This window comes from Fundulus heteroclitus, chromosome 11 (genome assembly GCF_011125445.2).
Source record: "Fundulus heteroclitus isolate FHET01 chromosome 11, MU-UCD_Fhet_4.1, whole genome shotgun sequence".
NCBI classification, from domain to species: domain Eukaryota; kingdom Metazoa; phylum Chordata; class Actinopteri; order Cyprinodontiformes; family Fundulidae; genus Fundulus; species Fundulus heteroclitus.
In genome coordinates, this window is record NC_046371.1 from 35,774,876 (window position 1) to 35,790,580 (window position 15,705).

Genomic DNA, 15,705 nt, shown 5'->3' on the forward strand with positions numbered 1-15,705 from the left:
CTATCTATCTATCTATCTATCTATCTATCTATCTATCTATCTATCTATCTATCTATCTATCTATCTATCTATCTATCTATCTATCCCAGAGAGGGGTGTATATATATATATATATATATATATATATATATATATATATATATATATATATATATATATATATATATATATATAGATAGATAGATAGATAGATAGATAGATAGATAGATAGATAGATAGTAATGCTTATAGAATAAAAATAATTAGATAATAATGCTCCAATGAGACTCATTTATCCAATTAAAAGTAGCTTTTCAAAATAGCAATCTTTAAGTAGGCATTAAATATACTTTTCATTAAGGCTACATTTATTAATGTTTTTAATAACCTGGATATAATATGCTAACCTTAAGCAGAAAATCATCATATTGCCAGAAAAAATGGCTTGAAAACATACGTCAGAGTAATTGATCTATAAAATTTATTTCTTGTCTTCAATATAATATTTTTCTTTTCACCAATATTCTAATTTATTTCATTTGTCTGTTTGGTTTTAGTACAAGACTTATTGAGTAAAGATTATTGTTATTCTAACCATGGTGTTTTGCCTTTGGTCTGGTAAATGGTCTTCAGGCAGCTCTTCTCCTTTCCCCATATCAGAATCTAATCTTTGGCATTTTATTGTCTTAACCGGGACTGGGTCATCCTCCACAGTCTATGCAAGAAGTGAGTATTGTTAATATGCAAAGGGCTATGTAAAAAAACAGGCCATATAAACACAAATAATTTCAAGTTATAAATGTAACATATGCTAACCTCACAGAAGCTGCTGGAAGCTGTGTCATTTGACCTTTCATGTCTGGTGGAGACACCAGAACCAGAACTATGTCAATGCGCACCAAACAAGTCAGAAATGTTTACATCTGTGGATGCAATCTCCTACAGAGCCTTCTTATTTCTGTCTTCCATCTTTTCAGCGCCACCTTAATGCTTTGCATTTTGTTGTCGCTGCTCCATCTTCGCAACTTATGCGTCATTATGTAATGTTGCTTACAGTGAAAGTGAATGACAGGTAATGTTCTGTGAAGGAATAAGATGACAAACTAGTGCCGCTGGACTGCGCATCTCTGCTGGATGGCAGAGACAAACGGAGGTTTCCTTTGTGTGACACTCATAGGGACAAGGCATTTCTTATTTTGTAAATGTTTAGTTTTTAGTAAGTGCCATTGTTTGTTTTAGTAGCCCGGGCTTTTTTCCCCTGATCTCCACTCTTCTTTGTCAGCTCAGCTGGCCGCTCTGCAGCTCGTATCCTGTTACAGATCATCTGTGTGCCAGCATGCACCAGAGCTGATCTACCTGACTAGAGCAGAGGAGACGTTGATATGGCATAGTTTAGTGCACAATGGCCCAGCAAAACATCAGCGCCCCAGAAACTGTCACCTCTTGTGTAGCTACTTGATGTCGCACTCGACCAGTCTGTGCAGGGCAGGGGGCCGATGGTTCACTTCAGTCCGTGAACCACCGGTTCAGCCAGTGGTTCACGGGCTGAAGTGAACTATCGGCCCCCTACACCAGCAGTCCCCCGTGGATTTCCCAGGTCTGACCCTGGTTGGTAGTGGTGTGCCCTCTTGAGCCAGAGGAAAAGTACATTGACATTGAACTACAGCATGATTTAACTACTGAGTGACTGACCTTTAACCAAACTGTTATCTCTATTCTCAAATCAACTCGGACCAGTACCTGAGGTATCCAAATTGATGCCCAAATTTTTTGTGTTGCTACCATGGAGGCTTATGGGGACCCCACCGGTGTTCATTTTCCGTCACGCTTGGGGTCGCGGGGGGTGCTGGTGCCTATCTCCAGCATTCAATGGGCGAGAGGCGGGGTAGACCCTGGACAGGTCGCCAGTCTGTTACATTGGAGAAGAATTACAGGCTCTTCACCAGTTCATGGTGTGGAATTTCATTCTATCAGTATCTTCATGTATTTGTGTCTGATAAATAATCATAATAACGCTCCAGACAGCTCAAACCTTCAGTCTCCAGAAAAGATTCACTCGTTGGGCTGCCCTTCAGCAATGATCAAATTTCAAACTAAAGGATATATAAGGGTTGAGATGCTGTTGCTGTTTTTTGTGGATGATGTGGTCCTGCTGACCTCCTGGAACACTGTAGACACATAAACCAGCCCCGAAGAGGCTCAACACGTACGTCTGAGGCCATGGTCCTTATCTGGATGGGAGGAATTGTAACGTTTGGGTTAGAAAGGAGCTCTTCAATGCTATCATTTTCAAACCCAGCTTGCTGCCATTAGTATTAAAGTGTTCGAGGCATCTTTTAGTATTGTTAAATGTTTCAATATGAATGACTTCCTCTATGCTTCTTCTGTTCTCTCTCTCTTTGGAGACGGTCACTTTTTTTCTCTCTGCTCGGCTCTACACCCCCCCCCCCCCCCCCCGCTGCCGCTGTGTTTTTGTCTTTTTGAGCTCTGTCTTCATATTGTCCGAACGCAGAACACTATGGATCTGGTAAGCTGGTCTCTCAATGCTATTGACCACATTTTTTCGACGGGTAGGCAGGGAAGAGGAAACCCGTCCTGTCCTGAGGGGACACATTTCATGGGATACACCCTGGATTCCTGGAGGAAATGGAATATGGTGTGTTTTTCAATTTTGTCAGTTGAGGACGTGGAAGCCGTATACATGTTTGGATTCATGATACTTGGATTTCTGCTAATTGGATTCGGTGGATTTTTACCAACATTCTGCGGATGTCGGTAGCAATTATGCAGCTACCGGCTGCATATGACGCGATCACTAAGGCGGTGAACGAGCAGACCCATAAGCTGGATGTGCTGGAACGCAGACTGGCTTTGGTGGTTGAAGTCAAAGAGGAGATGGGATAAAATCTGGATGTGAAACGCGGAAAAAGCCCAACAAATTTAGAATATTGGATTTGCCACGTGGAGCCAGCAATAGGACCTAAAGCTGACGGAAAAGTTGGTGCAGCTTGTTTTCATAACAAATTGTGTAGTTGGATTGTGCCTTCCCTATCAAAAAAACTCCCCCGGATGTTATGGCGAGAGAGCTCAGAACTACCCCCCTCTCCCTCCTCTCCAACATCTGTGGAGGCTTTCTGAACTGTGGGCTGGGTAATAACATCAAGGACAATGGCCCCTGGAGAGCGTTTATGGAAATATAACACCTCTCACCCAAGCACACACATATAACTGACGCCCACAACAACATATGAACTTCATGCGACTAGTCTCCAAGGTTACCCCCTGCATAAATGTTATCTTGTCATATGTGCTTTTCTCGTGCAATGTTTTTTGATATCTCAAACTGTATCCTGGAATAGGATGAAGTGTGAAATATGTCTTTTTTTCCCTCTCCCTCCCCAAATGTGGCTCCACTAACTGCTCCGGGGCGCGTCCACGGCGGACGCGCCCCGGAGCAGTTAGTGGTTAGTGGTTAGCAGTTAGCGGTTAGCGGTTAGCGGTTAGCGGTTAGCGGTTAGCGGTTAGCGGTTAGCGCGAACCATATTAGGAGGCCTTTAGTCCTCAACGCGGTCTGCCCGGAATCGACTCCGACCGGCGGCGCTTTGCCGCCTGTCTTCCCCCCTCTTCCTGTCAGCTCACTGTCAATAAAACGCGAACCACTAGAGCCGCAAACACATTATTATTATTATTTATTTTTATTTTTTTCCTGCGTCGCTATCATCAGCGTCACGGGTTAGCTTCGGTGTGAGTGGTTGAAATAGCACGTCAATAAAGATGACAGACAAGTGGCTTATCCAATCATATGCAAGAATTTTTGATAAGGCCCAGCCTTCAGTAAAGGCAATTCCTATGGCGATGTCCCAGATGTATGTGAGTGGAGCTAGGCGGAGCAACATATAGCTGGCTTTTGTCAGGTTAAGAGACTTCGGGGAACCCCATCTCTTTGCTGTGTGATGGACCGGCGTTCACCGAAACGCTCCAGGACGCCCGCGGATTTGGAGCAGGGACCTCCCCGTGAGACAATACAAGTAAACGGGACTTTCCCCCTTTTTATTTCTCTTTTCACCCATAAGGTGATATTCTTGTGCCTGGGCAGAAACCTATTTAGGATTTAGTTTAATGCTAATTATTCCAAGACGGAGTTTTGTTTAACTGCTGGATATTCCTGATGAATGTGCATGCATTTTGTAAGTGATTTTGGCTGTGTTTTGGTTTGTGGTTTTTATAAGTGGTTCAGCCGAGAGCCGATTTTTCTATATTTTCCCCTTTTCCCTTCTTTCCTCTTATCTCCAGTTCAATCGCTTTGTCTGAATCTTCAGTCCGCGCTCTGGCTTTGAATTCCTCATTCAGGACCACCTCCCTAGCTAAGGCACACCCACACTAGCGTAGACGTTGATTACGTCATTAAGACCTCCCCCTTTATGCATCAGGCATGTGTTGTCATAGTCGTCCATCTTGGGAAGGTGCAGCATAGCTAAGCTGTTAGCTAGCTTGTTGAAGAACATTGAAGCGCCCATCCAGCTTCTCAGGGCTATTTTTGTCTTTCAATGCTGATGTGTCAAGTGCCGACGTCTTGAATGTGATGTTTTAAACAACTGTGAGTTGAATTAAGAATTGCTACCTCTTATTTTAATCCATTTTTTACTTTTATTTTCATATATTTTTGCATGGTTATTTTAGTAGTGAGTAGAGTTTCCAAGGTTGTGGAATTAGAATAATTACTGTAACAGGGACTTGCTTTGGTTCAATAAATAACAACCTGTGGAATAGTAATTGTTTGTGATTGATTGTTCATTTCAATCCAGAGTTTACATGGTCTTTCAAGATACAGAATTATCTCTTTTTGAGTTAACATCTGACATTAATACAGAGACATTTAAATTGGATTGGTGATAAAGGAGTAACGATTTAAACCCTAATTGCAGTTATATTGGGGTTCTCATAGGTTGTTGGATTAATCTCATCGGTCAGAAACCGATCAGATAATCTTGTTCCAGCATAAATGAGGTCATAACAGCTAATTATTAAATGCATTAGTGGTATTAATCATTACAAGGCTATAGCCCTAGGATCACCACCATTTGAACCATATTTTGTTATAGCTACTATTTGAGTTTGAATGACCTATTATCAAAATTATAATACCAAATTATAATTAATAATAATAATCATGTTCAAACAGTCTTCTGGCATAACAAGACTTTGATTTAGACTGTTCTTTTGTTTTGAAATCAATAACCCACAAACTTTTTTCTTTCTTGTTTTTCAGCAACCATTTTCCCCTTTTTACTTGAAGCTTGTGTGTAAAACAGAAAATATAAATTTTGGTTGAGAGCTCTTCCTCCAATCTAAGCAAAAGTAATTGTTTCAGGGTACACAGGGTGCTGCCTGAGCAAAAGCGATGAAAGAAACCTTCTGCTGACAGTAAATCATTTTTGATACAAACACATGAGTTCTACTGCTTTATCTGTTTCCTTGACTCATATGTAGCTCCAGCAGTCTAAACTGGCTCTGAGCCAAAGTTTTTGTCATTTAAATGAGAGGGCCAAACTGTTTGTTTCTGCTACACATGCATAAGACATTGTTTTACCTCATATAGAACGTATAACATGACAACATGAACATTTGTTAAATTAAAACTTGGACATGTACTGACATGCAAACCTCTTTTTTCATCTTTGGCTTTGTCACATATTTTCCTTCTAATCTTGTGTCATTTTATTTAGATTTTTTGTAAAACAAAGTAATACATATTTTACAGTGGAAGAAAAAGGACACATTTTCTTTCATTTTTACAAATAGGATGTAGAAGGCATTGTCCGCCCTCACTTCGCTGTACCCTTAATGAAATTGGCAGTATTTTAGTGAAAACAAATAAGACAATAAAATGTTCAATGAAGAATTAAATTCTCAGACTTTATTCACACATTTGTTAGACAAAGAATGTTTCCAGCTTCAAAGAAACGATGACGTGTTCTACATTCATGGGAGTGAACATATTTCACACTGTAACTTACACATGTAAAATGATACTATAAGGAAACTTTTCTTTAGTGTTACTAAACCTGGATTCAAGATGCATAATAATAAGCAAATGGTCCTATAATATTTACTCAAAATCACTTCTGCAGCAGTCTGTATGGACTGTGGGGGTTTGGTAACGGCTGGTAGAAAGCATTTGCCTTTGGTGGTCAAGTGTTTCATTTCTAATGGGACAGAGACGTCTGAGCTTCTCCAAAATGAACAACTGTTAAGAAATCTGAGACATTTGACATAGCATTCCTTATTTTTCTGGATATATATTTAATTGAATAAACATTTAAAGCCTGTACACTTCAGATTTGAGACAAATGTGTACCTGGATTTTAGTCCACCACCTGTAACATTCTTGTTTCTGATCAATAGCTACAAAATGCCAGTGACAATTTGCCTTTAGATATTATTGCAGCCCAGCAGGTAGGTGTTCCTTAGCACACGTAACAGCCTTCCGCTCCTCAGGTCATACATGTACATGTAGAGTCCACTGTAGATGTAAGTAGAGCCTGCAAAACAGAGACAAAAGGTTAAATTCAGTGATAGCTTTTAACCAGATCTAAATCATCAGTCCTTTTCCTGCAAACATCAATGCTTTATATAGCTTGTCTGTCCATATTTAGTGTTAATGTTGAGACTAATAAGGTTTAGCGTGATCTAAATCATAAATTCCGCAGGCATGGCAGAGTGACAGGTAAAATGATTAAACTATTCCTGCCAGACATGTTTTAGTTTTGGATATTGGGCAAGTTTATGTGATTCTCTGCAATTTTGTTGACATTCTGAATTTGCAAGTTGACTAACATGACACCCCCTTAAAGTCAACACACCTGGGCTAGGAAAATCCCAGTTCTTATCAAACCCAAACACAACAGGGTGTTTATTAGCGGTTAATATTTTTCTTAAATCAAAGAGGTGGGGCTTTGTCCTGGTGAATTCTGCTAAATGTTTCAAGTGTTTCCAGTATTTATGGTACATTCATACATGTCTGTCTTTGATATAAAATGTAGCAAATGATGCCAAAATTAACATTGCATCCTTCAGGTTGTCTGTATTTTGTTAAATCAGTCAAAAAAGAACCGCAACTGTTCATACAACTTCTGTTCTTTGCAATAATTTATTTTGTTGTTTGAATACATAAAATGCAGAATTCTGCATAGTCAGCAAGTAGAAACAACAGTTCCCTCAGTGACGCAGAATAGAATTTGTCAAATCCCACAAGTTTTTTTGTCTGACATTTTAATATCAGTTGAATTGGATGTGAAATTGTTCCCAGATCCAAGTTCTGACTTCCAATTGTAATGGAATCCAGTGTCATCTGATCCTAACTGGTTTCTCCATGTTTCCTGTTTTATCTACAAACACGGTGCAACATAAATCCTTTTATCTAAGTTGGAGGACAAAGGAATATCATTAGCTATGTTTACATGTGCTGCACAGTGGCGCATGTAGCGCTTTTGCCTTGCAGCAAGAAGGTCCAGGGTTCGAGTCCCACCCTGGGTCCTCTTTGAGTTGGCATGTTCTCCATGTGCACGTGTGGGTTCTCTCTGGGTACTCTGGCTTCCTCCCACAGTCCAAAAAACATGACTGTTAGGTTAATTGGCCTCTCTAAATTCTCCTTAGGTGTGAGTATGTGCATGAATGGTTGTTTTTCTTGTGTGTTACACTGCGATAGACTGGCGACCTGTCCAGGGTGTACCCCGCCTCTCGCCCCTCATGACCCCAACAGGGATAAGCGAGATGGAAGACAGATGTTTACATGCACAAAATTTCATGATCTGAATAAAATTTATTAGGATAAGAAAATCGGATTGTACCACAGACTGGCGACCTGTCCAGGGTGTACCCCGCCTCTCGCCCATTGACAGCTGGAGATAGGCACCAGCAACCTCCGCGACCCCATGAGCGATTAAGCGGTATGGAAAATGGATGGATGGATGGAATCGGATTGTACCGTTTATATGGGCATCTGATCATAATGTGTGTGCATATACACCTGGCTTGATTCAGAATAGAACCACTCTGACATGTGCAGTTATAAAAAACACAGAAAAAGAAGTACTTCTGTCTTTGTTAAACAACAAAACATAGTAAACAAAGCAGTATTAAACAATTTTGTCTGTCTTCTGAGTGCCCAGGATGGACTTGTACGATGTTTTAATTACGGTTGAAACATTGCTGAGTTACCAACAATTTTGAGCTCTTTCATTTTTTCGCACATAAAGGTTGCATCGGGAGCCCAGTTTTGCTTCCCATGTATTTCTGCCACTCACCAACATGAGTTTACGTCGGACGCACATGCGCACTCAGGTCAGTTTGCCACATTCAGAATAACTTGAGCCTGACAAGCGTTTATATGCAGGTCGATCTGATTATCAATCGGTACAAACCCCTTCTCTCAATCGGATTACAATTTCATTCCGACTGAGCTTAATCTGATCACAATAATGTGATAGGCTTGTTTACATGATGCATTTTTATTCCAATTAGCCCTTTATTCCAATTACTTTTGTCTACGTAGCTATTGTGAAAACTGGCATTTAAATTAAAGACAATAAAGAGTAAAAAAACTGTTTTCACATTTTCCCCCTCCAGATGTTGAGGGCAGTGCTATATTTACCTCTGTTCTGGACGGCTGCTGTCACCTTGTTGGTCATTCTAGAAAATGTCTGGCTCACCCGGAAAAAGGACTCCACAGACATTGTGCTTTCATTGTAACTGAGGAAATTAGAAAAGCATTATTTAGATGTAACCAGGACAAGTAAATGTTCTGGTTGAAAAGGGAGATTGGCATATTTTGACTCACGTGAAATAATAGTAACCCCCCAGGAAGAACAGAAAGGTTTTTCCAGATTGGACATCATGAAAAGCAGCATCAATCTTTCTCACAAATCTTGGCACACCAAATTCAGAGATGGATCTCGGATAGCCCTGTACCAGCTGGTTTCCAGAGAAGGCCCATACTTTAGAACCTTTAGACAAAAGAAGGGTATAAAAGGATGGCTAAGGCTCACGGTGAAATGGAACTGATGCATAAAACAATGGAGGACAATTACCTTTGAAAAAAAAGACTCTGTTAGTGCTTGGGTTCTCGTAAGCAGCATCAATGCTTGTTGGGGCACTGGGCCACAAGCTTGAGATAAGACTTTTTTGGGGTGGGCTTCTCTGAGAGCGTGTACGCCACATGTAACTGAGAATAGACATGAACATAAATATTTGCTGTGAAACATAAGTAATGATGCACCTCACAGATTGGATTCCGATGTTAGTACTTTTGCTGTGGAAGACGGCTAATACCTGTCCTTGAAGAAAAACATCTCTTCCCCCAAGGTGGTGACCGCATCTAGTTCCAAAGTTGAGTCGCAGATATCAGGAGTCGTGGGAGGCTGAGGTCCAGTTGTAATTGGTTCCTTTACAGGATTTGGCCCTGGAGGTGAACAATTTCAATAAATGCAATTAAACACACTGGGTTTTTGCCACAATGAACACCAAGAACTGGGTAGAAATAGCAAAATATTTACAATATCAATAAATTGAAATGGTTGGCTCTCCAGCAACTTGTTTGTTGAAATAAGCACTAACCATAAAGTGACTGAATGCCTCTGACATCATCTTGAGGCAGAACAAAGGTGTCAGGGTTTTGGTACGAGTACAAGGGGTACATGAGGGCATTACGATCATTAGAGTGGGACAAGCCCAGGGAGTGGCCAAACTCATGGGCAGCAACCAGGAAGAGGACGTAGCCTATAGCAGGAAAAAGTAAAACGGGTGATTTTTTTGCCAACTTTTGTAAAGAAAGCACAGATGTTACCTGTAAATAACAGACTTACCTCTGCTTGAACGAAACGTGAAGGTCTCGTCATCATCAAAATGGGCGTCTCCTCCGATGCCAGAAGAAGGTGCAAATGCGTGGGCAAGAGTGCGGCCAGGGCCGTCAAAGGGGTAATAATCACCATGTGCTGTTGTCAAAAAGTGCCATATTAATTTGTAAATCATTTTCTGTAGAACCTTTTCAAACACCTTTCCTGAGCTGTTCTTATTTTAAATTGGGGCAAGGTGTTCAGGTTGCTTCTCTTCTTGATCTTTTATGAAAAGATCTCCTCTATTTTCAATAAAAGACACTTTGAATCAGGAGAAACCAGAAGGTTAATCTACAAATGTGGGCATTTTATTAATGGAGGCATTGGATCTTTGCTGTGAGGCATGAAATATGGTATGGAACGGTTTCTAATACTGCATCTGCATATTTAAGGTGAGACTAAGATGTTAAAAAAACAGATTCAGGCACTTTGGTGCATTCATGTAACAAATAAATATTAAATGATATCATGTCCATCAAGAGTCCATCAGCTTTGATCTTTAAAGTATGCTTTGCTGATGTAGTTTTACCCTTAAAATAAAGTCACTAAGAATGCAATTTTACTCCCCATGTTTTTTTGTTTTTTTGAATACAAGAAAATAGGTTTCAACTCACCCTGGCGACCGAAGGAAATCATGATGTCAGCTGTGCCACTACTAACACTTCTGAATGACAGAGGAGTCACTCTGGCCCAAACTTGCAGAGCTCTCCGAATGGAGTCATTCACCTCTGCCTGAGACATGTCGGGGGTGTAGTTCACTATCCTGTTCAAACAAAAACAACAGTCAGTTGCTTTAAAACAGGACTGGGTATAATACATTTTACTTCAGAGTCTCCTCAGATCATTCACCTGTATGTGAGGGTGTTTCTGCTCCATTTGGTGTTGTCTCCAAATGTAGCAAAACGTGCAACTTTTTCATCTGGAACGCCACAGCGAGGCTTCTTCATCACCTCCAGGGTATCAGCATCCAGGCTGCCTGTGATCTGGAGCCCAAAGAATCTCTGCATCTCGCTCAGCTTCCTGCTCATGGGGCTAATTCCTCTCCTGGCCGAGGGGCCTTTCTCCTCTGTTAGGTTGAAGAAGTTCTTCAGGTAACTCTGTGAAAGAAGACAGTACAATCGATATCAAGTCGATGAATTTCCAGGAATTTCCAGGACAGTCTGCAAGACACAAAACCTACCTCTGCAAAACTTTCCTCTTGCACTGTTACATTCAAAACCGGCACACAGCAGACTGTGGCTGCAAGGCTTAGAAGCGCATAAACACTGACAGACTTCATCCCTTCTTCCTGTTTTTGGTTTGTGTGGATTTCCACTGGGGAGGGCTATTATATAGGGTGGATGGGTTGGGGAACAGTCGTGTTGAGCAACTACGTTCTTGGGCCAGAGACACAGGAAGTATTCCATTTATGGATGAAAGAAGAGGATTACAAGTCCTTTAAATGACCGAAATAGGTCTTTAGTCATGACATGAGGAAACATGATTGTAACAATACAAAGAGTGTTTGTTGATGTAAATATTATTTGGAAATTTACCAGGTTAATACATTTAAATTTTGACATGACACTCTTGCAGCTCATTTAAGTACAGCCAGTAATTTGTACTCAACAGAATTATTTAAAGATATTGAGTGAAAATTAAATTGTTGATCTGAATCCTGTCATTTTACTTTGAATATGTTTTTTCGCAATGTCAATCAACGATTATTTACACCACAGTCATCCTCTTTGTTGCTAAATTACACTGATCTGTTTGCCCTATGTTCCTTTACATTTAAAAACAAAAAGCATAATTATACAGTTGTAATGTTGTGATCTGCTTTGCCCTCTTGACATGCTGTTAATTCAACATGGAAACACATCAGAAAGGCATCAGAAAGGCGCGCCTTTATCTGTTGAAGCATACTTTTCCACATTTTTAAAGTGGTCTGTTAAACGTCTGTTTTACGTAGCTTTAGGGCAATGCTGGTAATCCAAAGATCTTTACTCATAAATAATTACTTCAGCCCTAAGGCTCCTGCTTCTGCCGATAAGGCACTAATGTAGTTTCAGTGCTTATCTGAACAAGCTGGGTCATGCTGTGAACAGTAGCCATCTTATCCATTTTCCCCAGGTTGCAACAATGTTTGATGAGTAATTTTTGTTTCATGGTCAAGCACTGTGGAATATTGTCAACTGACTAAACTGGGACATTTTGCACGAAATGGATCAGATTTAGGGTTAGAATCTGCATGCTTCTCTCACACTGTTACCATTAGATTGCAATTTTCTATCACTACCTCATAAAATCATACTTCACAGAAATAGATCACATAATAACAAATGAATCTGTTTGTCCCAGACTGTGTTGTGGTTACTATTTCCTAAAAGGTTCGTAAACGTTGGGAGGGGCATTACTGTCTTCATTGTGCAAGACGTCTCAGTTCTGATTGAACAACAAACGTAAGCATAGTGTGTTGAAACAAAAATGCTCCAACCCAATAAATCTAAAAGACATTCATGCTATTCTGACATGTACAGCTTCTATTTTTACCCATATCTCACCAGTTGTTGCATGCAGTGGTGCATTTAATGCTGTCTTAACAAAAAATAATGATGTCTCTCTGATCACATGTTTGTCTATTTTCAAGGAAGTGATGAGACGCTATTATGCTGTGTCAGTTGCGTCAGACCCTGTTTTAGCACCAAAACCCATCTGTCATTCATGACAACTAAATATTTGGTGGGTAAAACTGCAGGGAGTAGAACCACACTGTGTCATATGCTCACATCTGTGCGCAGGTTGGTGTGTGTGCCTCACCAACCACTTCCTTGCAGGTTGTTACAGGGTGTTGTCACTCCGATTTCCTCAGCTGCCCACCTCATGCTCATCTGTCTGTCCACTCTCCAACGCATTATGCTCCACCAAAACATAGATCTACCGTTGACTTGAACTCAATTCATACTTCAGACCCTAATTTACCCTCCAAAGCAAACATGGCATTCTACCACATTGGCTTCGGACCCGACATAAACTACAGGTCGGTACAAGTGGTACAAGTGGTACAAGTGTGTAATTATAACAGAAGAAGTCCTAAATAGGTAACAAAAACTAGATAAACACAAAATCCCAGTCCCTCAAATTAATATTTTAAAAAGATTTTGCTGGTTGACAAATATGCATAAGTAATTTTTCTTAAAAAACTGTGTTAAAAAATTCTGACCAGCTTCTTCTGTTATAACACAATGTTTAACTTTAAAATTTCACGCATAATTATTTGATATGTTTTCCCCACTTCCTCACTTTTAAAGTCTTGCCCAAACACCGCCATGTTACGGTATGGGAGCACAGCTCACCATGGCGCAGACATTCAGATCATCTTCCCATACATCTTTGTCATGTTTCTTAAGTTTACTTTTAATAATAGTCGTGGCTAGTGGAGGCCTAGTGGTTAGAGCAGCACAATTTTGTTCTGAGAAGACTGCAAGTATTCAGTCCCCATAGCAAGATTGCTCCCCAGGACCTGTATGCTAAGGCGACCATATTTCTGAAATGAAAACCAGAGACATCTCCTGTATATTTTGGTAAGGGTGGGGGTGTGGGGCTGTAAAAGATTATCTGTGTGCAAGAGAGCACAGAAGCACTGTTCTCTGGCCAATTAATTGACTCTTATGCAGAACTTATTTACGCTTGTGCAGATTGCAGGGTTTCCCCCAGCGTATTATAAGCCTAGCGCCTTGAAGGAGGGGAGCTCCAGACGTCAGTGGGTCCATGGAAATGCAAAAGTTTTACTACTACCGCCAGGATTACCCCATTTTTTAGGGGAAACAGTTTTGCCTCTAGATCAATGGATGGCTACACTGGTTCATCATCTCACCCTACATGACAAATTGAAAGCAAAAGCTGAGGAGAAAAAAAAAAATTAAAACTCAGTTAATGAAATAACAACTCAGAAATTATAGAGATAAAACAAACGACAAGAAAAAGGATAATTTAACTCAACCCCAGAACAAAGCCCAGGTAGTTTTAATTAATCCTGCTGTAGCTCCTGTACCTACTCGCCCTGTGATTATACCACCTGTGGATCCATTTGTCTATGGGACTGACCCCTACCAAACACACCAGGCCTTCCCTGGTCCTTATCAACCCCAATATGGCAACAGAGGTTGAGGATTTAATAGGAGAGGCAGAAGCTATTATCCCCAAAACCAACAGCCATACCAGTTACCTTTGTGTTGGAACTGCAACCAAGTGGACATACTGGGAGAACCAAGTGAGGAACTTTTTCCAGCCCCTTTGATGTCCATTATAGTAGATAGAAGAGCTACCTCGTTCATGGTGGACTCTGGAGCCAGATGTTCCACACTTTATTTTGATCTTCCACTTTTCCCAAAATATGTGGAAGTGATGGGATTTTCCGGTAACAAACAAACATAATTTTTCTATGCCAGTTGAATGTAATATTATGATGGATGGCCCGTCTCTTACATTCATGCAGGTGTTTCTTGTCCAGAAACAATGCCCCATCAATCTGTTAACCCGAGATCTCATAACTGCTCTTAGAGCAACTCTTATCTGCTCCCAGAACCACACTAATGGCATGCTTCATGATGGAAAAATTATTAGAACTGGCTTTTTCTATTCATACAAAATTTCCTCAAATAACTCATGTTAAGGCACATATCGCTTATTTATGGTGGGGAAGAGCAGCTCACCCCTCTGACTGAGATCTCACAGAAATATTCAGCAGATTGGAAGTATGGATCACACATCTCAAGTTTTATAAAAATCCACTTGATCTTTGATTTTTTAAGAAATCCAGAATAGTGAGTTCCATCTCGTCCCATATCCCTAATTAAGGTGGATATTAAAATAATCTGTGATCCGCTTGCAAAACTTAGATAAAGTCACTCCTCTCATAATACACCCTGATCAAACTGGTTTCATTAAAGGAAGGCAGTCATCCACAAATGCACGCAGATTACTTCGTTTAATAGATTATTCCTACAGTACAAATATTAAATCCAATATATTGTTTTTAGGTGCAGAAAAAGCATTTGATAGAGTTAATTGGAAATTTCTATTTGCTACTCTAAAACAAATTGGTTTTGGAACTTTTTTTTTAATAAATTAGTTATAAATTTTATATTGCTGTCTAACAGCATGTGTTAGGACAAATAATCAAAGATCTTACAGCTTTTGTCTCCAGAGGGGCACTAGGCAAGAATGCCCGCTTTCCCCCTCACTGTTTGCTGTTTTTATTGAACCTCTTGCAGCAACAGTTAGACAAACTAATGTTGTTAAAGGTATAAAATGCATGAAAATATAGCATAAAATTTGTCTTTGTGCAGATGATGTATCACTCTATCTCCAGCACTCAAACATCTCTCTCTCTCTCTCTCTCTCTCTCTCTCTCTCTCTCTCTCAAGTAATTAGATTACTAGACTCTTTCTCAAAAGTCTCAGATTACTCCATAAATTGGTCTAAATAATAAACACAATGTCAGAAACAAAGTCAAAACAAAAAACATTTAAAACTTACGAAGGTTGGGACAGGGAAATTGATATTTAAAGAGAATAGGCTATCTTAAATAGGTGAGTTTTGAGTTGTGATTTGAAATGGAGAAGTGAGTCCATTTTTCTCAGTAGGGGTGGTAAAGAGTTCCAGAGGCGGGGGCAGACCGGCTGAATGAAGGTGGTGAAGGGCCTTGAATGTCATCATGAGAATTTTGTATTGAATGCGGAACTGCACAGGGAGCCAGTGGAGCTGTCGGAGGACCGGAGTGATGTGGTGGATAGAGGGAGTTCTTGTTATAATGTGAGCAGCTGAATTCTGGACCAGTTGTAGTTTATTG

At 40.2% G+C, this 15,705-nt stretch overlaps 1 protein-coding gene across 1 annotated transcript; it reads right to left on the minus strand.

Moving 5' to 3' along the window:
* Positions 1 to 5,864: 5,864 nt before the first annotated feature.
* Positions 5,865 to 11,157, minus strand: LOC105928083 (collagenase 3). Its single transcript, XM_012865189.3, has 10 exons — positions 11,053 to 11,157; positions 10,722 to 10,969; positions 10,487 to 10,635; positions 9,843 to 9,971; positions 9,595 to 9,756; positions 9,310 to 9,439; positions 9,069 to 9,202; positions 8,819 to 8,984; positions 8,633 to 8,730; positions 5,865 to 6,521 (listed from the first exon to the last, which is right to left on the minus strand). The coding sequence occupies exons 1-10, from the start codon at positions 11,149 to 11,151 to the stop codon at positions 6,412 to 6,414; spliced, it is 1,425 nt and encodes a 474-aa protein (XP_012720643.2). The 5' UTR covers positions 11,152 to 11,157; the 3' UTR covers positions 5,865 to 6,411.
* Between the last annotated feature and the right edge of the window lie 4,548 nt (positions 11,158 to 15,705).

What these genes read in the sequence shown, in the direction of transcription:
- LOC105928083 (XM_012865189.3), bottom strand. Translation starts at nt 11,151, where the DNA reads ATGAAGTCTGTCAGTGTTTATGCGCTTCTAAGCCTTGCAGCCACAGTC. An exon ending in GATTTCCTTCGGTCGCCAGG is followed by an intron (nt 9,972 to 10,486) that starts GTGAGTTGAAAC and finishes TTTTGACAACAG; the next exon opens with CACATGGTGATTATTACCCC. An exon ending in AGGCATTCAGTCACTTTATG is followed by an intron (nt 9,440 to 9,594) that starts GTTAGTGCTTAT and finishes GTTCACCTCCAG; the next exon opens with GGCCAAATCCTGTAAAGGAA.